This window comes from Chiloscyllium plagiosum, chromosome 18 (assembly GCF_004010195.1).
Source record: "Chiloscyllium plagiosum isolate BGI_BamShark_2017 chromosome 18, ASM401019v2, whole genome shotgun sequence".
Taxonomy (NCBI): Eukaryota; Metazoa; Chordata; class Chondrichthyes; order Orectolobiformes; family Hemiscylliidae; genus Chiloscyllium; species Chiloscyllium plagiosum.
The window spans coordinates 70,146,941-70,173,014 of record NC_057727.1 but is presented as its reverse complement, the minus strand read 5'-3'; the positions used below and the strand labels follow the sequence as shown (position 1 = coordinate 70,173,014).

General features: G+C 39.6%; 1 protein-coding gene across 1 annotated transcript in view; it reads right to left on the bottom strand.

Annotated features, from left to right (window-relative positions):
* Positions 1–8,368: 8,368 nt before the first annotated feature.
* arl8bb (ADP-ribosylation factor-like 8Bb) overlaps positions 8,369–26,074 on the bottom strand; it is a 51,700-nt gene continuing 33,994 nt past the window's right edge. Inside the window, exons 3-7 of the mRNA XM_043708558.1 lie at positions 20,602–20,675; positions 16,160–16,253; positions 12,309–12,376; positions 10,894–10,964; positions 8,369–9,192 (exon numbers count right to left, since the gene is read on the bottom strand). Of these exons, the coding sequence (XP_043564493.1) occupies positions 9,143–9,192; positions 10,894–10,964; positions 12,309–12,376; positions 16,160–16,253; positions 20,602–20,675 (357 nt within the window). The 3' untranslated portion in view covers positions 8,369–9,142. The remainder of the gene's footprint in view (positions 9,193–10,893; positions 10,965–12,308; positions 12,377–16,159; positions 16,254–20,601; positions 20,676–26,074) is intronic.

The following is a 26,074-nucleotide window of genomic DNA, read 5'->3' as shown; positions in this document are numbered from 1 at the left end:
TGGGAGCACGAGGCATCGCCGATACAGTCATCGATGTAGCGGATGAAAAGGTGGGGGGTGGGGCCAGTGTAGTTCGGAAGATGGATTGTTCCACATATCCTACGAAGAGGCAGGCGTAGGTGGGGCCCATGCGGGTGCCCATGGCTACTCCTTTCGTTTGGAGGAAGTGGGAGGATTGGAAAGAGAAGTTGTTCAGGGTGAGGACCAGTTCAGTCAGTCGAAGGAGGGTGTCAGTGGAAGGGTACTGGTTGGTCCAGCGGGAAAGGAAGAAGCGAGGGCTTTGAGTCCTTCGTGATGGGGGATGGAGGTTTACAGGGACTGGATGTCCATGGTAAAGATAAGACTTTGGGGACCGGGGAAGCGAAAATCATGGAGGAGGTGGAGGGCATGGGTGGTGTCCCGAACGCAGGTGGGGAGTTCTTGGACTAAGGGGGACAGGACCGAGTCAAGGTATGCGGAGATGAGTTCGGTGGGGCAGGAGCAGGCGGAGACAATGGGTCGGCCAGGGGAGTCAGGTTTGTGGATTTTGGGCAGGAGGTAGAAGCGGGCGGTGCGGGGTTGTGGGACTATGAGGTTGGAGGCGGTAGATGGGAGATCCTTTGTGGATTTTGGGCAGGAGGTAGAAGCGGGCGGTGCGGGGTTGTGGGACTATGAGGTTGGAGGCAGTGGATGGGAGATCGTTTGTGGATTTTGGGCAGAATCATAGGACACAATTTACAGTAAAAGATCGAAGTGTCAGACAAGTGAATCGATGTCTTGAACAAACCTAGATTGCAGTTAAGTCTTTAACACTTAGAATGGGTTGCAGGTTCAAGTCACATTTCACTTAAGGCTTTATATTAAAAAGGAGACATCTCAGCTCAGACAATGCATTAAAAGTGTGAGGTTAGAGTCTGCCTGTATTCCAATCTTGAGTCAGATTGGTTCTATTTCCAAAGTAGGAATTCCAAAGACATGGATCGAATGCCTACATATTGTGCACTTTTGGAACAAAATAGCATGTCCTGCAAATATAGATCTGCAACTACAAATTCACCCAACCGACTCGTGTGTACATGCATGTGTGAGGGAGAGAGTGAGAGAGAAGTGAGGAGGGGGGACTGGAAGGGGAACAGAGGTTGTTTGATATTTGAGAACTCAGTGTTGAGTCCTCAGGCTATAGTCTGCCCAGACAGAACATATGGGGTTGTTCCTCCAATTTGCAGTCTGATTTACTGTGACCAAGGATGGTAATGTTGGAAAGGGAGTGGGAGGCGGAGTTGAAATGGGTGGTAACCAGGAGGGCCCTGCTTGGCAAAACATGCCTAGAGTTTACATTGTACATCAGTGAGAACAGAAGACCACATCAGGACCACTGGATACAGTAAACTAGATTGGAGGAGAGGCAGGTGAGTCTGTCTTGAGCTGTTCCAATGTTTTCCTCACACCCCACCCCTCCATCAAAATCTAACCAATAGAAAGGAACGCAGGGCAACCCCTCCAACCATCATGCTGGACTGAAATTGAACTGGCGGCCAGCACATCTGCAATCTGTCCAACCATTGTCTGACTCACCAAAATGAGGCTGATCCTAGCTCAAAGGCTACTGATGCTCAGACAGTGGGAATGCTGCACAAATTGATATTTTGATCATATTGAATGCAAACCTTCAATAATAACAAGGTAAAGCAATACATTTAGCTACAATTAAAACTGATGAAAAAAAATAAATAGAAAGATCACCCCTCCCCCTATTCTTTCAGAATATCAATTGTCCCTCCAATCAACATTCAGAGGCCCTATTAACTGGAAACCCAGCTGGAGCATCCACATAACTCTCTGCTTTTAAACTCAGCCCTTTAGTAATGAAGGACAAAATTCCATTTGCTTTCCTAATTAATTGTTGTACCTGCAGACCAACCTTCTCAGATTCATGCACAAGGTCATCCAGGTCCCTTTGTTAAATCAGCATGCTGCAACTTCTTACCATTCAAGTAATAATCTATTTTAATGTTACTCCTACCAAAATGTACAACTTCACATTTACTAACATTGTATTCGATCACCAATTCCTGAGGCACACCACTAGTCACTGATTGACAGGAAGCAAGCAGTGGGGATAAATGAGTACTGTTCTGGATGGCAGTCAACCAATTCTCTATCTACACTAATACTTTCCCTAACACCATGCCTCCTTATCTTATGTAGCAGCCTCACGTGCAGCACCCTGTCAAAGGCCTTTGGAAATCTAAGTACACCACATCCACTGGGTCCCCATTGTCTACCTTGCTTGAAATGTTTTCATCGAATTCCAAAAGATTTGTGAAGTATGACCCGCCTTTCATGAACCCATGCTGCATCTGTACAATAGGACAATTTCTGTTGAAATACCCTGCTATTTCTTCCTTGATAATAGACTCAAGCATCTTCCCCACTAGAGAGGTTAAGCTCACTGGTCTATAATTCCCCATCTTTTGTCTACTTCCCTTTTTAAACATTGGCGTCACATTTGCTATTTTTCAATCTGCTGGGACTGCCCCAGAATTTTGGAAAATTACCGCCAGTCCACCTGCTGTTTCTCCCACCATCTCTCTTCGTACCCTGGGGTGCATTCCATCAGGGCAACGAGATTGACCTATCCTTAGCTCCATTAGCTTACCCAACACTAGTTCTTCTGTAATAATAATTGTTTCCAGGTCCTCCCCTACCTTCATCTCTTTGTCGTTTACTGGCATGTTATTAGTGAAGACCGATGCAAAGTACCTGTTCAATGCCTCAGCTATTTCATCATATCCCATAACTAACTGCCCCTTATCATTTACTTTATCCAGTCTTCATTTTTTATATTTACAGAAACATTTACTCACTCTCTTTATATTCTGTGCTAGTTTTTTTTTCTCAAGTTCTATCTTACTTTTCTTTATAGCTCTTTTTGTGGCTCTGTTGACCTTTAAAGTTTTCCCAATCTTCTAGTTTCCTGCTGTTCTTGGCCACTTTGCATGCCTTCTCTTTTGCTCTGATAACCTGCCTTATTTCCTTAGACACCCATGACAGATTATCCCTCCTCTTAAAGTCCTTTCATCTCATCAGAATATACTTTTGCTGAGCACTTTGAAAAATTTCTTTGAAGGTCCTCCACTGCTCGTCAACTGTCGTACCATAAAATGTCTGTTTCCAGTCTACTTTAGCCAGGTCCTCCCTCATTCTATCGTATCCCCCTTATTTAAGCATAGGACTCTGGTATTGGATTTTTATCTTTACACTCTCCATCTGTATTCTAAATTCTGCAATCACTCCTTCCAAGAGGATCCCTGACTATGAGGTCATTAATTATTCCTGTCTCATCACACAGGACCAGATGTAGGATAGCTTGCTCCCTCATCGGTTCCATTACATACTGTTCAAGAAAACTAACACAGATACCCTCAACAAACTCCACCTCAAGGCTACCCTGACTGAGCTGGTTTGGCTAATGCACATGCAGATTAAAATCCATGATAATAGCCATACCAATTTTGGAGGCATTAGTTATATCCATGTTTATTGCCCACCACAATGCGATGTTATTATTTGCCTACTACACCTAAGTGACTTTTTCTTCTTGGAATTCCTCACTTCCACACAAATGGATTCAACCTCATGCTCCATAGAATCTATATATCATCTCTCAGCACTGCCCTGACGTCGTCCTTGAATATCAGAGCTACACCACCTCCCTTACACCCTCTGTCTGTCCTTCAGAACAGTCTGATACTCCTGGATATTTATTTTCAAGTCATGACCATTCTGGAACCATGTCTCCGTGATGGCTTCCAAATCATATTTGCAATGATTTGTGCCATTAACTCATCAACCTTGTTACGAATCTGGATGTAGGTTTGTTCGCTGAGCTGGAAGGTTATTTTTCAGACGTTTTCTTACCATACTAGGTAACATCACCGTGATCCTCCAGTTGAAGCACTGATGGCATTGCCTGCCTTTTGTTTATGCGTTTAGGTTTCCTTGGGTAGGTGATGTCATTTCCTCTTCTTTTTCTCAGTGTGTGGTAAACAGGATCCAAGTCAATGTGTTTGTTGATTCAAAAGGAACATGTCCCAATGAACACAGTCCACCAACTTCTCAGCAACAAACTCCAACAAGCAGACAAAACATGTCCAGAAACCCTAGCCACTCTCCCCTTTCAAAGGCATCTCGGAAATGATTGCCAGACTACTCAGACCCCTTGTCATGGTAGCCCACAAACCCACCAACACATTAAAACAGCAGCTGATGAACAAGAAAGACCCTACACAGACAACAAGCAAAACTAATGTCATGTACAAAATACTTGCAAGAACTGTAACAAACAGTATATTGGACAAACAGGCAGAAAACTAGCTACCAGGATACATGAACATCAACTAGCCACAAAAAGACATGACCCACTCTCACTAATATCCTTACATATAGATGAGGAAGGACACCACGTCCATCCTAGGACAAGCCAAACAGAGACATGCACGAGAATTCCTCGAAACATGGCATTCCAACCGAAACTCTATCAACAAACGCATTGACTTGGATCCCATTTACCATCCCCAAGAAAAACAACAGGAAATGATACAAGAAGTAATATCACCAACCCAAGGAAACCTAACACAAATAAAAAGTGGGTCACGCCACCAGTGCTTCATCCAGAGGATCACTGATGGTGTTACCTGGTATGGTGTGAAAATGAATCTTCCAGCTCAGCAAGCAAACTTATATCCAGAACCTCAACCTGAGCTATAAATCTGCTCAAAACTCGCCGACCATTCAGGTAAAGTGCCTTTATGCTAGCTTTCTTACTGTCATGATTCACAACATCTCTAATATCTCCTGAGTTATACTTCATTTTTGCTTCTTTCATTGTTTGTCTTGAACTTAAATCCTCCTTCATACATGCTAACCTGCTGCTTACCTTTTCATTTATCACTACACTTGTGGCTTTCCCTTTCCCTTCCTTCCCCCCAACCACCAAAATCACTAGTTTCAAGTCCTAGTGACCACACTATTTATCCTTTTTCGCTAGAACACTGGTTCCAGATTGGTTCAGTTGGAGAAAGTCCTATCGGTGCAGATCCCTCCAGTTCCAAACTTGATGCCAATGCCCCTTGAAACGGAACCCCTCTTTCCCACGCCATTCCCTAATGTTCTTGTCCCTAAGCCAATCTGCACGTGACTCGGGCAGTAATCTGGAGATTATGACCCTTGAGGACCTGTTCCTTAATTTCGTCCCTAGTGCTCGATAATCCCCAAACAGGTCCTCCATCCTACCGTCGCCTACACGGTTAGTCCCAACGTGGACAACAACTGGACCCTTCCCCCTCGTGCTCCAATATCTTTTCAAGCCAGAGATGTCCTGATCCCTGGCATCAAGAAGGCAACACACCACATAGTATCATTTGCAAGCCAGACCGGGAGTCCTATCTGTCCCCCTAACTTAAAGAATCACCTATAGCTACCACTTGTCTTTTTGCTCTCCCCTCTTGAATGACCTTCTGCACCATGGCCAGCTGGCTCATCCTCCCCGCAGGCCTTTTCCTTATCTACACAGGGAGCAAGAATCTCACCTTTGGATAAGTTCAAAAGCTGAGGCTCCCCTACTCCTGAATTCAGGATCCCCCTACCTGCCTCACTTGCAAACACACCCTGATGTCCCTGATCACTAACTGAATTTGAATTATTTAATCTACCAGGTGAGACTGCCTCCTGAAACAAAACATCCAGGTAACTGTCCCCCTCCTGGATGTGCTACAGCGTTTGAAGCTCAGATTCCAGATCATCAACTCGGAGCCGGAGTTCTCCCAGCAACCAACACTTGCTGCTGCAAATGTGATCACTACCGTTCACAATGGGATCAGCCAGCTCCCACATCCTACAGCTACAGCATATCACCTGACCAGCCATGTCTGCCTAGTTAATTAATACATACAAATTGGTGTTAAATAATTTCTAGTACTTCTCTGCACTGGTCTTATTCAATTAACCAATTAATAGAAGATAAAAATGTAAATTTTTAACAATCAGCTTACCTTAGCAACCCACCAGAGTCCTTTCTTTTGGTTAGAGGAGGATGACGGGTGGGAGACACTGCACGTGTAGTGTCTTGGGTTCAGGGCTGCCCAAATATATTGCCAACAGCCTCCAGTGTTCACCTCTGCTCCTGTAAAAAGGCGGGCCCCAACGCTAGAGGTGAGTTTTGAAATTTTTTTGCTCACCTTCCCGACAGCCTCCTGCACCTCCTGCTGCTGGAACAATGGCCATTCGGCCACTCAAGTCTGCTCTGCCTTTCAAATGTCAAGGTTGATCTTGTTGTGGCTTAATGCCACTTTCTCACCTATATCCCATAACCAGGGGCCCTTTCGATCGAAATGAATGAGTATCTTGTAGCTTTCAATCTCTAATAACGTAACCTCCACTGCTGAGGGAACTCAAAATGTCAGCAAGCTTGTGATAACAAAAATCACAGCTCATCTCATTTCTAAAATGGGAGCCCTGTAATTTCCAAACTGAGTGCCTGAGAGGAAGCATCCGCCCAGCATCTGCCTTGTGAAGCCCCCTCAGGATCTAAAGGTTCAATAAGATCACATCTTTATTTAAAACTACATATATAGGCCTAACCTGCTCAAAACTTTATAAAAGAATCTCTTCATTCCAGGAATCAGTAAACTTTCCCTGTGTGTTTCCAATGTTATCATAAAAAAACCAGGGGCCAAATTTTACAATAAATGGTGATCACATGCAGTCACTCTGCAATTTTTTTTTTTTAAAAATGTGAAGAGTATTTCAATGCCAACAGGAAATTGGTTTAATTCTCCTTTAGAAACGTACAGCCATATTTGACAGGTCTCTCGTAGAGCAAGACAGACAGGAAGACGACAGACCACAAAACCCTTTCTCACACCAGTTGTGTTATATTCTGTGATTTAAAGCTCCAGCATTAGAACCAGCCAGCTCGACAATTCCTACATTTGCAGATACATTCTACTTTGCTCAAAAAGCACAATCTGCAGGCAGTCAACCCATGTAATATTTTATAAATTCCTATTTTGGAAATAGAACCAGACTCACTCAAGCTTGGGATTCAGGCAGACTCTAACCTCACACCTAATACACTGTCTGAGCTGAGATGTCTTTTTTAATATAAAACCTTGTTATCCAGAACGTGACTTAAAAGTAGTTCTAGGATTTACATATTAATGAACCAAAACCTGCAACCCATTCTAAAAGATGAGAGACTTAACAGCAATCTAGGTTTGATCAATATATCCTCTCAGTTGCATGACACTGATCTTTTGCTATAAAATTTGTGTCTTATGATCCTGCTCCATAGCAACGCTCTGAAAGCTAGTACTTCCAAACAAACCTGATATTTTGTGATTTTTACCTACATAAAGAAAGAGAGAGAATCAGTTGCTGAGGTTGAGTAAGCATAGCAGGGAAATTGAGGGTCAAGTCTGTCATTGAGAAATGAGGGGTCAGGAGTGTAAGTGGTCTGGGGGAGGGTGTACTTGGAGTGTAGGATAAGCCAGCTCTAAGTTTAATACTTACTCAGGAGTTAGATTAAAGGTGCTTCTTTTAACAAAAAACAGTCCAACTTTTCCCAGAGTATTTATTTGAATTACTATAGGAGAACCTTATGATTTCTCAGATTTAAATGAAGACTTTGAAGGTTCCAGACATTCAAGAATTGCCCATCAGAACCTTCCATCATGAATTCTGCAGGGTTTCCATGCACAACTCCAATCTAGGCTGCAAAAAATGCTTATCTGGCCATTGGAAATTCCAGATCATCTGCACATAAGGTCCAAGGTGCAGTTCTGAACAATGCTCTGTTAACTGCAGCAAGACTTAACTGTTATATTCTATCCCCTTTAAAATAAAAGCACTCTATTTGCCTTCCTACTGGCATGTAGCGGCACATTAACGCTTGCTTACAAGAACATCCAAATCCCACTGTACAACAATTTAAATAATATTCTGATCGGTAGCTTATAAGACTGGGCGATTATGAAACAATGACATAGCTGAAGGTTTTGCCCATCTTCACTGCAGATAACACAAACCACCCTAAGAATAATAGAAAATCAAGTCGTGAAAGGGAAGAACTTAAAACAAGTACATACGAGCCAAACTAATAGGCCTGAAGTCTGACAAGTACCTCTGGATCTGACAGTCTGCATTCTTGGTTTTTAAAGCAAGTGACTGCAAAAGTAATGGACATATTAGTTATAATTTCCAAAATTCTCTAGATTTAGAACAAAGCGGGGCTGGTAATAAGGCCAAACTAGACAGCAGGCAAGCCCACAAATAGAAAAATGAACTTTGTACACAAAATCATTGAATGATAGCAAACATGACAACAATATGCTCTCATTAACTCCATTTATTTCAACAGAAGTGAGAGGAGAGCACAATTATTCACAAGTCAACTAAATAGAAAAAGTAAACCAATTCAACATATATTATTTACAAATCTTGTAACTGGAAGTTTTGCATGCATGGTTACAGAAAGGTCACATGTTGCCCAATAGTGTCAAGACTCTAATGTTGAAGCAGTGTATTCAACCAGCACACCCAACGCATAAATTTCAGTTAAAGCATGTTAAATAAACTTCAGTGATGGTCCCCCAACTACAACATACATATTCAATTTGTATGCAAAAGCTCATGACTAAATTAAATACTGTACCAACCGTGAACATTTAAAAAATTCTAGTGACATTGAAATATCTACAGCACCAACACAAATATGGGGTGCAATGTAACATGCTCTATAACCCCACTTGTAAGGACATTAATGGTGAGAGATTGATAAAAGCTATAAAAGATTACTTGATACTGCAGATTTAAACACATTTGAGGCTAAGAAATAAGCATGATTATTTTCATGGGCTCTTCCTTGTGCTTTTCTATCACTGACTTCAACATTTGTCTCAATCATGATTTTATATAATGGCATTGGTAAAGCAAGTTTGTCTCACAACGAGAACATACTTTTCAGCAGATGTGTCATGAGGGACTCAAAGTATTTCAATATATTCAGAATAGTGTATTTCTGCAGGTTATCCCATGAAGAATGAAGTAAACTGAGTGCAGAGTGGACTGTGGCCAATCACACATGGATTTTCACCATTAAATTTCAGCTTCTTCTGGACTTTGAGTGCTGAATAAGCCATTGCAGAGTAATATCTAAATAAAATAAAAATACAAAGTTAATGCCAATGTAAAAATGCCCAGATTTTTGATAACCAACAACACAATGTCAAAGTAATCTGATTCTCACCTGTGCACCAGGACGAGAACATAAAAAAAATTGTGTATTTAATTTTAAATATTAAGCACCATACTCAAACTAAACTGCTCCAAATTTAGTACTGACATGGCTACTTATATAACAATTACAGAAATGGTATAATGAAATATTCACGCAACTGTAATCATACACCCAAAATACATGCAATTTAAACTTAACTTGACAAACTTCGAAAACAAGTTCAAATTGGATTAGTCAATTTTACAACACTGCATTTGCTTAGAGGTCTTGTTGGATGCTCATTTGTAAATATAGCGTTTTCCATATCTGCAGGAGACCCATGTTACCTTCAAAAACATTTGACTGCAAACTGTTTTTTTCCCCATAGTTGGAGAAAGGATGCAATGAAATACCTTATATACATAGTTTAAATTTGAGAGAGATCTTTCTCTGCACTAAACTGAGAGAAGGAGAATTGATTTCTCTGCAAAGGTGTTAGCTTGGAATTCTCTTTCCCAGATGGAGGCCATTTCTTTAAGCTCATTCAAGTCAGAAGATTTCTGATGGATGTGTGTATGGAATGCAAGCAAAATTATGGAGCTGAAACAACAACTAGATTAGCCATAATTTTACTGAATGGCGGAGCAGGTTTGAAGGGCCTATGGCTTACTCCTGCTCCCCAGACCCATGTTCAACACAATAAATATAATTCAATCATGACAATAACTAATCTTATATACAAACAAAAACTGGATACATCCTTTTCAGAACATGACCTTGTTTCTTCACAGTTTGTCTTCATTCCAGATTTCTGTCTTTAATGGCTTTGTTGCGGATATAACGTTTTCAGCCAAACAATCTTAACTTTTGTGAAGGATGTCCCAAAATAACTTTTTGCTGAAGAGATAGATATGCTACCTAAGCAGGTAGGGTTGCACTCTGCCTTGTAAGAATCAAATAGCATGTTCCTTTTGTTTCATCAGCCTATTACTGGAATGGACAACCACATTCCTGGCATCACCACTGAAATCAAGATACCGCTCACTTGGAAAATGGAAAAGCAAGAACCTGTTAGTTACAATTCCAAGGCTGGGCAGAACTTGCTGTATAACCCGGAGTGCATTCATAGTACAATAACTAATTCACCATAACCAAACAAACTCAATTGGCTCAATTACATTTGCCAAAAGTTACTTTCAGATGCATCAATGCAAGTAACATTTCTTATGTTCAAATCTTGTACATCAGTGAATTTCTTGAGTTTGGGGAATCCTTTAGTTCCCCACTAATTTGTGGTAATACCTCAGTCATAGTACACATGCCAAATACTCAGCATCCTTTTCTTCTGTATGAATTTGGTATTCCTGCGTTTATCCCGATAAGTGCAAAACAAAGCATCGGTCACATCTCTTTTCAACAATATTCAAATTTTGTACTATCAACTGATTCACAGTTTTAATCAGACGTGACTAACCCTTCACAACACTACACTGACTTGTCATACAAAGTTAGTCACTGTACCCACTGGGTTCCACTTACAGGTGCCCATTACAGGAAGAGATAAGTTCTATGCTTTGCCTAACTTCATTTCTGATATCAATGACATTGCCAAAGGGAATCTTGCAAATTTTGCATACCTATGTTATCTTTCTCTTTGCATGAAATTGAATAGCAGCAGATTTCTCTATCCTGGATAGCAGCCAAATTCCTATAACAGAAAAAACAATTAAATACGTAAAACCAAATTCATCCCCAAGAAAAACGACAGATATTCTGATCATATAAACTATATATAATTCATGATTGAAACACAGACACAATTGACTACAAATATTTTGGATTGCTACGTCTACACTTTAAAAATTCACTTTTATTATAGCTCCCAAATAACCAAAGCAATGTGTCATGTAATATCTTAAACACACTTGAAATGCTTTCGAAGATAGCTATTTTGAAGTGAAATGTAATATTTCAACAGCTAAATCTGCTATATGTATTCTTGGTTAAATTTGCCAATTAGGTCTGACTGCTATACATGACTGGCTGAACAAGAGATTCCAATGTACATTGACTTTCTCATGAACAAATTTAAATCAGTGTTGCTGTTTCTTCAATCAACCAATTGCACATAAGAGCCTTTGCATGACCAACTTAAAATCTGAACAGCAGTGGCATGAGAATAACAAAACAAGTGCTTGCCAAAAGGAGTTTACCTCGTTGATTTTAACCAGTAGATAAATCAATTGTCAATTCTATCTGTGTTGCACATCATTTCCTCAATTTTTAGTAGTATAAATGAGATAGGATAATATAGCAAACTTGTCCAGGCTTTCTCCAGGATCAATGAGGAGGCTTCAGACAGGGCCTGAAACAGATTGCCTTTGAAACATGCATAATTTATAAACAAGCAACATTTGGAAGCAATGCTTCCTCTATGTTGCACAACCAGCCAAAAGCTCCAGCACCAATTCCACTCAACTTGGTCCTTGTAAGTTACCTTAAGCAGGGCCATGCAAAAAACGTAAAAAGGCTGTGCACTAAAACAAATTGCCCCAAAAAAAGTTAGAGGATATGGCTATTGGAAATATGCCCAATCATGCATTATACAATTCCATTTTGAAAACTTCCTTTTTGCACTCTTTAAAAGGTATAGTAAAAACACAAGTTGTGATGAAATCATGAACAGAATGTCACCCGTATACCTCTGTCTAAATCTTCTGTTCTGTACATCCATGTCTTACCATGATCTGCCTGTACGACTCAAACAAAACTTTTCACTGTACTTAGGTACAAATGACAATAAAATCAATAAATAATCAAGATTGGCGCTATTGAAATAAGGAGTTGCAACACAAAGCATTTCAATCAGATATACTAAAAGGAACAGTACATTCAAATAAAGCAAACGTTAACAATACAAAACCAGTGCCCACTATATTTAAATATTAAGACAAAATATGTCTGCTTCAATTGTTCAATACAATTCATGCTACAATACAGGCAAGAACTTCCTAAAGAGGAAGACGTGCACAGTTCTAGAAAAATTACTTACATTTTTTCAATGAGCTGTTTTTCATCCAAGGCATTTGGAAGATCTCTCTTATTCCCAAGAACTAGCACCTGTAAGGATTTTTAAAAAAAACTGTTAAAACTAATGTGTCAAAGGACACCTGTTTTTCTCTGAAAGGGTCACTTTCATTAAATGGAGCACAAAACTCTTGGTTAATGAATTTGCTCAGCATTATTGAGGCCTTTCATACACAGCAAAGGAACACTTAAGTTGCCTGCACAAGGACACAAAGTACTTCAAATGACATTTGGCCAGTTAATTTTCTCCAACCCTCACAGCATAGCAAATCTTAACTACACGAGCAACATTGTTCCTTTTCTAAAAAAGGATTGTACATCTATAAAAAGAACAAAATTAAAACATTGAGCATTAATTCAAAGCTGTTGTGCAGTGTGTTGAATATTCAAAATTGCTTCCATTTCAATGAACAGCTGTGCTATGGGCTTTCCCCAGATAGCAGTAGCTGCATCTACTCAGCATTGTAACACACCCTTCCTGAATCTGGGTTTCATCAGTATATTTTACAGGATTTCACTTGATTTTAAAGCAAATGGCGCATAAAGCATGGAATCACACTGAAGTGCCTGCCCAATGACCTTACATCATAACTCACTGCTGTCAGTGCCTTCTGTACACTGCCTTATGTCATCCTCTCAAAAGCCCAAGTCCATGTAACGTTTCTATTTCTCACATGATTTGTAGCGAGGCATAGCTTGTGTGTTAGAAACTAGTTTGACACCAACAATTTAATTGATTACAGACAACTAATTCCCAGTCCACAAAAATGATCAAGTCTGCCAATATGACGTGAGCTCCTATTGGAGGATGACTAAGATATGGGCAGGGCCATAGAACTCACAACAAAGTTACAACCACTACCAGAGTAATGCTCACAGCTATGGAGCACATTTGTCAGTACTGTTCTGGGAGTTGGCAATTAGATTCTAGAGCACTTTACAGTATTGAAAATGGCAGCGCAGGGTAACCAGACCTTGTCACCCTGGTCTCCAAAAAACGCACAAGTCAAAAAATTTGTAATTTAATATTCTCCTTCCTGACCTTGAAAGTGGAATTTAAAATTGATGTTGCTTAATCCCCAAATCAGCAGAATAGGCAATTTAAAAGTGGCACATCCACTGAAGGACATGACTTTCACTCGTGGTCTTGCTAAGTTATCAAGAATTTCAGCTTGCAACAAGCAGCCTTGGGTTCAAATTAATCTAGCATATGCTTGTGAAGGATGTAGATAAATCTGTTAATTATGGGGCAGAATGCTGACATTTCAGATATCCTCTAAACCCTTGGAGGTACTACAGCGATTAAAATTGCAAAATAATGTGACTGGAATGCAGCATGCAGGTTTATAGTTGTTGCAATCTTATTAGGGACTGATGTTTAAGCAAAATCCAAACACTCAACTACACAAGATTTCACATTTTTAAACTGAAAAATTTGAACATCAGAAATAATTAAACAAAGCAAACAGGATCACTCATCACTTTAGTTTATAAATTCCTTCTGCTATAAACTGTGTTGCTGCTTACTCAACCAAAGTTTCCTTAGCTTGAAATCTTGCACGCTTATTCACTTCTTCTAGGTTTACCCAAAAGGCACATAACAGCCCTTCAAAATTTGCTTTAATTCTTGTTTCTCCAACTATTTCTCAAGCTTTAGATTTCATGGGATCCTTCCATGAGGTGCTGGTTAAGCAATCCTACTTTTTCTTTACTGACCTCATGACTGTGGACTTTGAAGCTCATTGTTCTGACTTTGGGCAGACATAGACATCCTCCAGTTTCTATACTTTCTTCCCAGTTTAATTATTCAAGGTGCCTGCTTTCAGCCATAATGCTGAGGACCACTAACTTACTTCCATCACCTCATTTTAAGACATTGTAAAATGTCTTGCACTTCATAAATGCAACTGTACTTCATTGGAACCTAGCAGTGACTCTTCAGAGGCTTCATTAGTCTCTCTCATGTGTTTCAAGTGGACAATGGCATCTGAGACACTGAAGTCCAATGCTCACACTGCCCAGGTATTAACTGTCAAACTTCATAATGCACATTACAACTACTACTGAAATAAATTTAAACTAAATAGTTACAACAGGCAGCTTAACAGAATTGAAAGCATTTGGTCACAATCAAAACAATTTACACACATCATGGAGTTCCTGAAATGAGTAAACCGAAAATTCTCAGCAGTGCCCAAAACAAATAATCAGCCACTGCAATGATATTGTTTGAACAGAACAGAAACCAGTGCTGTACTCTTATTAAAACCCTGAGACATTGCACCCTCTGCTGTCCTATGAGTACAACAATAATTTAAAGTTAAATGCAAGACTTGAGCAGTTCATTCAAATTTTCCATGTACCTGATAAAACCACAGCTTAAGTTACCACAGAAAAAACTTTACAGACCACTAGAGATAATACACATGTAGTAATGCAGGAGCATAACGTGCTGCATAATAACACAAAAAAAATCAGCAAAAACAAACCACCCATGTGTTTGTAATGTTTTCTCCACAGAGATAATTGGCAGGCTATCATTCCAAAGTTACTGGCTATTAGCAACTTGCAAGCCCATATACAAGCTTTAGAATTACCACCAGCAATACATTGAACTCAACACTTGCAATAAGTGTTCACTGCCACTGCAAGGAATGGAAGTAGATGAACATAAAATGCTGGCTAAACACAGCAGGTCTGGCAACATCTCTGCTTCAGAAGTTAACATTTCGAGTTCAATGACTCCTCTTCAGTGATGCTTTGAAGTAGTCATATCAGACTCAAACCTGAATACTTCCTCTCTCCACAGATGCTGCCAGACCTGAGTTTCTCCAGCCTGGTTTCAGATTTCCAGCATCTGCAGTATTTTATCTTCAGGGCTAACTTATCCAGGTTGCCACTTCAGTGCAGTACAGGGGGAGTACTACAAGTCTTTCAGAAGAAACATTAAACCAAGACTTCACCTGGCAAAAAAAACCGAAAGAATGGTGGATGCTAGAAGTCAGAAACAAAAACAAAATTACTGGGAAACTTCAGCAGGTCTGACAGCATCTGTAGAGAAAAAGCAGAGTTAACATTTTGGGTCCAGAGTTCTTCAGGGTCACTGAAGCCAAAACATTAACTCTGCTTTCTCTCCTTAGATGCTGCCCAACCAGCTGAGTTTTTCCAACAATTTTGTATTTTGTTTCATCTGGAAAGTTTAATCCTACTATTTTGAAAATTCCCTTTTGTTTCACTTGTGCTCGGTCATAATCCACGTTGACACTCAAGTGCAGCATGACATTATCTAAAAGTCACCAACTGAAAAAGACATTAAGTGAAAATTTCAGCTGACATTATAAACGATCCTGTGAAACCAGTCTAGGAGATGAGAAGTTCTCTTAAGATTTCTGTCCATTGTTGCCACTCGAACACCAATACACAGAGTGGACAAATACCTTGTAAAACAGGAGAGACTCAACATTTTAAATTTAAAGGAGCTGACTCCAGTGTCTCCAACCAGAAGGGGAAATTCTGAGGTATACTTTACTGAGGAAAGTAAATCTGAAATATCAACGACCACATCTTTAAAACAAATATGATCTGCATTAATGTTGAATAACTACCTTGTATTTAGATTGCATTAAGCACAACTTTGACAGTTCTAATTACAATTTAATGTTTGAGCAGATTTTAAAATTGTGAGTGCTTTCTTGCAAAGCTACAAATTTATACTTGAATAAGAAGTGGAATAATCAAAGCTTAAGAATAAAAAGTGCAAAATACAGAATGAAAATAAATTGAAAATCATTTGTAAATACAGAAATAAGTACTCACAGGGATTCCTTGGAGTTGTGGTTTGTCTAACAGATTGTGAAGTTCATTTCTTGAAGCCTCAATTTTATCACGGTCTGCAGCATCCACCATATACCTTTAAAGTAAAGAAAGTAATTATGCTACAAAACAAAAAGTAATGACAAATTTTGTTAGTTGTGCATGTATTGATTGCACAAACCATTTTCCTATTTCTAAAGCTAGGAGGTCCATGGCAGTAGTGATATCTTTGGTTTTCTTTGGAAATGATATAAATTTTTGCCAATTTTGCTAAGTGCCAATATCTTTTCCTTCGCCAATATCACAAAAACTGGATTCTCTAGTAATTATCACATTATTAATCACATTAATAAACATTTGCAGAATGTAGATGCTCCTTTGTGATGCCAACACTGTCAAAGTAGATACAAAAACTCTTTTGGAAACTACCTTAAGCAGAAGTGAAGCTTCCAAACTATGTGGTTTAGTGGCTACAAGTCTGTTGAGAATAGCTTTATCCACTGCAACAGCCACTATTCTCACAGATTGGAAATCCAGATATATCTAATTAATTTTATGAACAGTTAATTGAAATGAATAATAGTCAAATGTAAACTCAATGCTCATTCGCATAGCATATGATTTTATAATTTCATGCAATAATGATCTTTCATCAGAACTGGAAAATTAGAGATGCAATAGGTTTGAAGAAAGAACAGAGGCACAGAAAGGAGAAATAAAAATAAGGAAGGCTTGGGGTAGAATGGAAGTCAGGAGAAATTGAATGACAAATACGTCATGGCGCAAGCAAAACCAAACCACAACAGGCCAAGTAAACCACTAAAGAAAGGCCCACAGGAGGTGTAAGTAAAAAAGCAGAATCATCAGTAGTTGTCTGAAATAACTTGGGCAAAAACAATCCTAAAATTGCTGAACTGTTGAACCTGGAAGACTCCAAGGTAAAGTTAAGGTGCCATTCCAAGCTAACCTGAGGGTTCAGTGGAATATTGCAGGTGAAGGGCAGATGTCAGGTGACAGCTGGTCTAGGTGACTGAGTTCAGGGTCATGCCTTCAAATGTACTGAAGGTGTTTAGCAAAGTGGATATAATTTGCATTACATTCACCCAATGCAAGGAGACTGCATTGTGATCACAGGACATGTCAGAGTTGCTGTTCATCTTTTGTTATGTAAAGCTCACTCAAAAAAGTGACACCTTTTCAGTGGCTTTAACAGCGGTGTTAGGATGGTACCTGACAATGTATTTTTGACAGGCATCATTCTCCCTCATTATTTAACCTCTTATCTCAACCCTTTTCACAGGCCTTCCCTTTTGCTTTTTCCTCCCCAATTTTGTACTTGCTCAAAACCTAGTATATCTCTTAACCTTCCATCAGAGTTCATTTACCCATGTTGTCAAAGTGTAATGTACTTTCTACTAAGTGCATGTGATTTAATGATGTCATTGCACCCAGACCCTGTTTAGGACAGCAAGTGAAAATGCATTCTATTCTGACTATATTAATGTAGTGGATTGTTCAGCAAATAAACTGCGTACATCTCCCATCGCTGCTTGAGAGCATTTCCTCAAAGGATCTCCAATTCTTTGGAAATAATTAAATTTATCATTTGCATCAGTAGCATTGGCACAAAAATGCAGAACCAACCTTTGCACTATGGGGAAGTACTTAAAATTTCAGTTCTCACCCAAAACCTAAACAAAGACAAACTGGCACATGTTCTCCCATTCTACATTTATCATGCCATTGTGAGGCACCTTGGGAAATATTAACTCAGCATAAGAGCAATGGAAGTCATTGCTGACAATACAAAGCTCATTTTAAAAGCAGATCAAAGGGATATAAATAATGAAGGTTATGGAACCCACGGCACCTGAACGGCTGGCAGTTAACCGTCAGAAAAGCCTCTCATTAAATCCATGATCTGTGCTGTAAGTCAACCTCAGCTGGTCATCCACCCAAGTTCGCTACTGGATCAATCATTTGCCCTAAATCACAGTAGGCCATTTGCACTCAAATTGTATCATAACACCTCACTACATTCTGAAGAATGGAGACAACAGCAAATAAACTGGAGGGATAAAACCTCCTCTCATGTTACTTTTATTCTTCAAATTTAAAATGGTACTCTAAAGAATTCTGTTAACCTAATGCATTGCTGCGGAGGTAGCTACCAAAATCAATTATTTTTGTGCAAGTTTACACAGAACGTAAGAAATGTATGGTAAAGGTCACAGGTTTGTTCACTGTTTTCTACAAATGACCTAATCCCTGTTGAGAATACACAATTGTGATATGATGAAGCTACAGATAGGACATGGGGGGGCAATGCCTTCAGTGTTGACTGGTTGAGAAAATGCTCCACTATATTTTCCCAATTTAAGACAAAAATCAAGTTTTGATGTAGCCAGACCAAGAAGACTGCATGTTACCAAAAGTCATGTAAACTGGAGACCATAATTCTTCAGGCCCTACTCACTGAAGGTCAAGTATTAGTCTTTAAAGCTATAAAGTTGGTTCATAATTTTATTATTTCTCACAGTGAACAATGCAAGCAAGTTACTGCCAGCTTAAAATTATGGGTAACTTGCACTCTGAATTCTGCACTTAGATCCTAACTGAATGGACACATTACAAACCCTTTCCTTTAGGTCCATGCAGGAAATAGCTGAGGAACTAAATTAATACTTTGTGGAAGACAAGTTATATCCCATCAGTGCATGGTAAAATGGGGAAAAGTCAGCATGGTTTCATTCAGGGGAGGTCATGCCTGACGAATCTGCGAGGATTCTTTGAGGTGGTAGCAAGCAGGTTAGACCAAGGTTATCGATCCAGAGTTCCAAAAAGCTTTTGATAAGGTGCCACGCAGGAGGCTGCTGAGTAAGATAAGGGCCCATGGTGTTAGAGGCAAAGTACTAGCATAGAAGGAAGCCTGGCTGTCTCATAGATGCAGAGAGTGGGGATACACAGGCCCTTCTCAGGAAGCAAGCCAGTGACTCGTGGTGCTCCAAAAAGGTCAGTGTTGGGATCACAACTTTTTACTTTATACATTATGATCTGGATAGAGGAACGGAGGGTATTCTGGCTAAGTTCAAGATGATACAAAGGTAAGTGGAGGGGCAGGTGGTATTGAAGGAGTGAGGAGACTGCGGAAAGAATTAGACAGGTTAGGAGAGTTGGCAAAGAATTGGCAGATGTAAAGTCATGCACTTTGATAGGAAGAAGAGGTGTGGATTATTTTCTGAATGAGGGGAAAATTTGTAAATCTGAAGTGCAAAGCAACTGAGGGGTCCTAGTCCAAGTGCCTGTTAAGGTAAACTTGCAGGTTGAGTAGGTAGCTAGGAAAACAATTACAATGCTGTAATTCCTTTCAAGAGGACTAGAATAAAAAAGCAGGGATGCACTTGAGGCTTTATAATGGTCTGCTCAGACCACATTTAGAGTGTTATGAGCAATTTTGAGCTCCATACCTCAGGAAGGATGTACTGGCCTGGAGTGGGTCCAGAGGAGATTCACAAGAACAATCCCAGAAATGAAAGGCTTAACATGAGGAACATTTGAGGTCTTTGGGACTCGACTCAATGGAGTGTAGAAGGATGCGGGGGGATCTGATTGAAAATTAAAATACTGAAAGCCTGGACAGGGTGGATGTTGGGAGGATGTTTCCATTGATAGGACTGAGGGCACAGTCTTAGAGTAAGGGGAAGACCCTTTAAAATGAACGTAGATAAGGAGAAACTTCTTCAGCCAGAGAGTAGCAAATCTGTAGAATTCACCGCCACAGGGCTGTGGAGGCTAGATCATTGAGTTTATTTAAAACAAGAGATAAATAAGTTCTTGATTGCCAAGGGATCAAAGGTTATAGGGAAAAAGCAGGTTTTTCAGCCTTATGTGCTTATCAGCCACGATTGAATGGCGAAGCAGACTCAATAGGCTGAATGGCCTAATTTCTGTTCCTATGCATTAGTCTTAAAATCAAGTTTCGAGCAGTTGAATTAGATGTAAAACTAATTAGCTACCTTAATTAATGTAAAACATCAGCAATCAGCATCTCATCAAATGTGGAACAAGAAACAGGATTAAATGTTTCAGTTCACTGACTTTCTGCAAACAGTGATGAAAGTAGTTCAAGTGCATAGTGAATATCAAGAACTCAGGTACACTGAAAGAAGGTCAGAACCCCTGCCGAAACAACGTCATGATTTGAGAGCAAGATCTCAATGTTAACTAGAGTCAGATGTTTAAAGACGACTATGGATATCCAGCATTCTATGCAACACAGCGTTTTATGTGCAGAGAGAGACTAAGGGACTTCAGAAACAGCTTTGCTGACTAAGAAGCTGGTATGCTCAATATTTTATAGTTTTCTGACAGAGTGTCAGTGAATATATCAAAATTCACACTACTGCTCTTTACAGTAACGGTAATAAACTGCAAGTCATACTTACACAACAGCATTGACTCCTCTGCAATAACGTTCCCACATACTTCGAAACCTTGGCTGTCCACCAATATCCCAGATCTTTAAAAAATAAAACAGCAATGACAGAGAGCAAAATTTGACAACACAGGATTACCATGTTTAATCTTATATACATTAGAAAGCTTATAACTTTCAAAAGGAGCTGTAGGCCAACTCTATATGCAAAAACATCCAAAGACTAAAATTTCTGCTCCCAATGTAATTTTAACTAAAAAAAATGAAATCAGTCTCACTATTTTCACTCTTCGAAAGAGTCCCTCTTTCTCTTTTCAATTTTCTGGGCAACAGTAATGCTAACTTTTTTATCTGTGAAGGCCTATATTTATTACTATCATAGCCCTCCCCACCATCAATATATTCTTCATAGCTTCCCTTCTCCCCACCTCTTCAGCTCATTTGTTTACCCCTCTGCTTCTTGCTATCCTTTCTTGCCTTCTCCCTGCAGCTTGGTGGCAGTCATGGAGGTGGCAGAAGTTCCAACAGGTAGATTCCGGGGCAGGAGACATAAACATAGGAACTCGATTGATTCTGCAAGTTACTACCAGAGCAACTAACAATTGTACAGGAATTTAAACCCCTTGCTAGCTAAGCACTTTTGGTATTAACAAGCTGGCGGCCAGGGAGAGCATGCAATCTGAATCCAAAGCATTCAGCAGCTCCACAAAGTCTTAATGAAATTTGGTAGGAGTGAGCAGGTGGAAGAAACCATTAGAGGAAGGTTTATGGGCATGTTTAACTTTTCTTAAATACTTTGTGCATGCAATGTTTTCGCTAGGATTTATAGGGTTTTTTTCTGCTCAAGTGGTATATTTGACAGATGCTCGATTACTCATAAAATAGATGCTGGAAGTTCTCTTAAAGTCAGGTCAGAAATGACAATGAAACAGAACATACTGTTATGCATCAAAACTTGCATCAATACCCTGGACATATTTAGGCTCATCCAATCCACCATCAATATTCCGAGACTCACCACTGATCATAAATTGTCGCGTTTCATCAAGTTAAGACTAAATATTTTGCAAGCAATTCATCTACTGACATCCCACACTTTTTAGTGCCAAAACATCAATCAGGAACGCAATAAATGAAATATCAACACTCAAGATGAGTCAAGGTGAATAAGCCAGCTAAAAATAATCAATTTATAGAGGTTTGAGTTAATTCAAGAGAGCCAGTATGGATTTATAAAGGTTTATCACCCTTGATTAATTTAAGTGAACCTTTTGATGAAGTTAAGGTCAACAAAAGGGAACAGATCTTAAGAAAATGTTTGACAAAGAATCACATGAAAGGCAAGTTAATAAAACTGAGGCTCATGGAGTTAATGTCAGTTTGGTTTTTAAAAAATGGTTTGAGGACAGAAAATGGAGTTGTGCTAAATAGTTTTTTTCAGCAATAGATGGGCGATGGTAAGTGGTGTTCCCCAAAATTCAATGTTTGGACCAGTGCTTTTGATAAAATGGCTTGCATATTGGAATGGAGAGCAAAATTTCAAACTTTGCCAGTGATACCAACTGTGTTCGTGTGTCAAGCAGTGGGATATGATCAATCAACTGCAAGAGGACACTGAATCTAAAAGAACAAGCAGACAAATGGCACATGGAATTTAATACAGAAATGTGAAGGGTGATGCAGTTTGGCGGAAGGGATGGAGAGGCAAAATTAATCATTGTTCTAAAGCATGTGATGGGACATTGAGGCCTTGAGGTCCAGGTTCATAGATTCATGAAAGTGGCAAGAAATTTCTGGCATCATTAGCTAGACTAATTGAATCTTGGGTTTTATAAATATAGTACAAAAGCAGGAAGGTTATGCTGAACCTTTCATTTAAATATAGAGTACTGTACCTGCTCCCTATTTTAGGTGGATTGAGGGTCCTCGAAGCAGATGTTGAAGAAATGTTTGTAGGAATGAAGGAAATTAGCTTCAAATTTGAACTGGAGAAGCTGAGATTGCTTTCCTCAGAATGAGAGAGATTGGGGATGGTTTATAACAGGTTTACATAAGTTGGACAAAGTAAAGTCATTCCCATTAGTTGGACAAGAGAACACAGCTTAAAATTCTGGGCAAGAAACAAAGAGGAATGTGAAAAAGAACAATTTTCATACAGCATGCGATAACCAGCTGGAACTCACTGTGAAGGTAGTGAGACCAAAGATAATGAAAACTGGATGAATGCATAAGGGAAATAAACTTGCAGGTCTACAGGAATTGAGTGGGGAAATGGGCTGCTGGTAGTTAGGGACTTAATGGCATCCTCCCATGTCATTAAAAGGTAAAGTTGCCATAATTCCAGAGGACCAAAATCTGCTCTCTCATTAGATATACACAATCACTGGTGGGTTTAAACAGAGTCACCATATCTCAGGTAAGGGGAGAGACAACAGACAATAGGTGCACGAGTCTTCGAGCCTGCACCACCATTCATTATGGTCAGCATAACTCTAAGCTGAAGCTATCCATACAAAGCAGCTGTCTTGGTTAATTTAGTGGATGTGGCCACTGTCCACCACCTTGTAAATGATGTAATATAGCTATTGTGTGCACCATTTACAAGTTGCACTATAGCAATTCAGCAAGGCCTCAAAACTAGACCTCCCAAATTTTCCATCTATAAAAGATAATAACAGCATGTATGTAAAAATACCAGCACTTCAGTTCCCAAATTACTCACCACCCCAACTTGGAAATATCACATCTTTCTTTCACGGATGTGTGATCACAAATCAGCAGCTCTAACACAACAGCATTACGGGAATATCAGTGTATGACGGCAGTTCAAGAAAACAGCTCACCACCTTTTCACGGCCGAACGGGAGGACTGTAGATGCTGGAGATTAGAGACAAGATTAGTGTGGTGCTGGAAAAGCACAGCAGGTCAGGCTGCAAACGAGCAGGAAAATTGACGTTTCGGGCAAGGGTTCCTGCCTGAAATATCGGTTTTCCTGCTCCTCAGATGCTGCCTGACCTGCTGTGCTTTTCCAGCACCACTCTAATCTTGACCTTTTCAAGGGCGTTTACATATGAGGGCTAACTGATGGGTTTTGAAAAAACTATTATCCACAGGTTAAAAAAAATGTTTCGGGTCAGCAATATTTCCTCAGACTTGAAAAATATTACAAACGTGAAAGATTTTAGGCAAGTACAGTCAGGGAAAGAAGGAACAAATTTGATTGGATGGAAGGAGATATTATGTAACACAGAGGAGGACTGGTAATCAGACAAGAAAGTAGTTTTTTTGCCAGGAACAAACAAGACAGAACCATTAGCAACAACTGCTTTCTAAAAACAATTAAAACAGAAGTTGTGATCTGAGATTCAGTGTCAAGTTTGGAGGTTATAAAGAACCAAATTAGAGTATGGTAGATATACTGTTTCTCAAACTTAATTGAAACAGTACCAGAAGCCAAGAGCAAAAAAGTTAAGAGTGAGGAATTAAAATGAGCAGCAGCTAGATGCTCAAGATAAAATTGAGGTATTAGCAAAGAAATCATCTAATCTGTGTTCAATTTCTCCAAAGTACAGCAGTAAATGTGGTACACTGAATTTCAAGTTCAAGACAGACGGTACTTCATTTGCAACTCATGGGAGAGCTAGGATGGCAGGAAGGGAGGAGTTAAAAGGATTAGATGCTGTACCTCATGGGCTTGGGATGAGAAGCTGAGCAAATGCGAGGAAGGGTTGGGCGACTGAAGAGCATTTCAGAATATCCAGGAGGAAGAGTCCCTTCAGAATGCTAAAAGGCGAGAGGGGAGAATGGTGATGGCATCTCAGTTTCTGTTGAATGTGGAAACTAGCTCTTTGCTGAGGTAATCTATAATTCAAGTTAAAGTTTCAGTTCAGCAACTGGCAATTGTTTTATAAATTTCATCTGCAAGGACCAATGTTCTTGGACATTGTGCAGCCTCAACAACCTAAAAGCCTTCTAGCAAACCACACACGTCAGCCTCAAGTTATGACATGCACATGGTCCCATCATTAAATTATCCATGTACTCCTAGATAAAGCTAGTAACTTTTCATAAAACCAAATGTGTATTAAAACACACTGATTGCATTCCACAATTTATCTTTGGATCTAAATTAATGCTGAAGAGAAATAATTAAGTCAAAGCAGACCATACACAGGATTTTTACTTGTAAGTAACATGATATCAGGAATATAATTTAGAAGGTTCTGACAATTTTAAGTAGTGAATTACGAGAATTTCTCATGGACCAAGGCCTGCCCAATGAATTTCTGACTGCTGCAAAGTCACATATTCACAGAGTTTAAGGAAAATGAACAGGAATTCAAGTCTAAAAATTGGAAACGGTTGGGTGAGAATTGGCTTGTTCCACCATTCAACTCGGCCACAGCTGATTTGCATAGAGTACTCAATCCTCCTCAGTTCAGTAACCTTTGCTATCCCTCTTTGCAATATTTAGTGATCTGACATTTTTAAGTGATCATGCAGACATTCAACATTTTCAAAATGTACTTAATTGGCTATTAAGTTACTTTTGGACATCCTAAGATTGTGAAAGGGAATATTTTAAATACAGGTTATTTCTACCCCGGCAGAGGATAGGTTATGCGCCCTTGTTCTGAATCCCCCCAAAGGAAATTGTTATTCTCTATCCCATCAAACCTTTTAAACTTAAGCACCTCGAAAAGATCATCCTTTTACCGACACTCAAGGGAATTCAAGCTGAGGCAATGCTTATCTAATGCTTTTAGCCTCAGTATAATTCTGATGAATCTGTACTGCACTCCTTTAAAAACTAACCAATCCATCCTGAAGTGCAGTGCACAGAACTGAATGTTGTACTTAAGATCTAATCCGAGCTTTATAACTAACTTTCACTCCTCTTTCAATCCTCTTGCAAGGCCAATATTCAACTTACCTTGAATGTTTTGAGGACATCCACCAACACCTACTGACCCGAAATCTCGGTTCAACAGAGGATGCAACCTTCCGCATTGCGATTCTGATCTCGCTCTGGTTTTTGTTGGTGACTAAGTATTATATCGTGATGTATTATATCCCAGTGTTGACTCTGTGCATACAAGAAACTATCAAAATGCCTTTGGATTAACCATACCACCTGCTGGATTCCAAAATGCACAGAAACCCCAATATCAATAATTATACTTTGCAGCCGTAAAAATCAATTTGCACCACTATTCATTGGTGAATTTACTTAACAGTATGTTGCAACTGTGCAAGGCATTTGAATAACGTAGGAGGAGAAAGTGAGGACTGCAGATGCTGGAGATCAGAGCTGAAAATGCACAGCATCCAAGGAACAGGAGAATCGAACTTTCGGGCACAAGCCCTTCTTCAGGAATGAGTAAAGTATGTCCAGCAGGCTAAGATAAAAGGTAGGGAGGAGGGACTTGGGGGAGGGGCATTGGAAATGCGATAGGTGGAAGGAGATCAAGGTGAGGGTGAT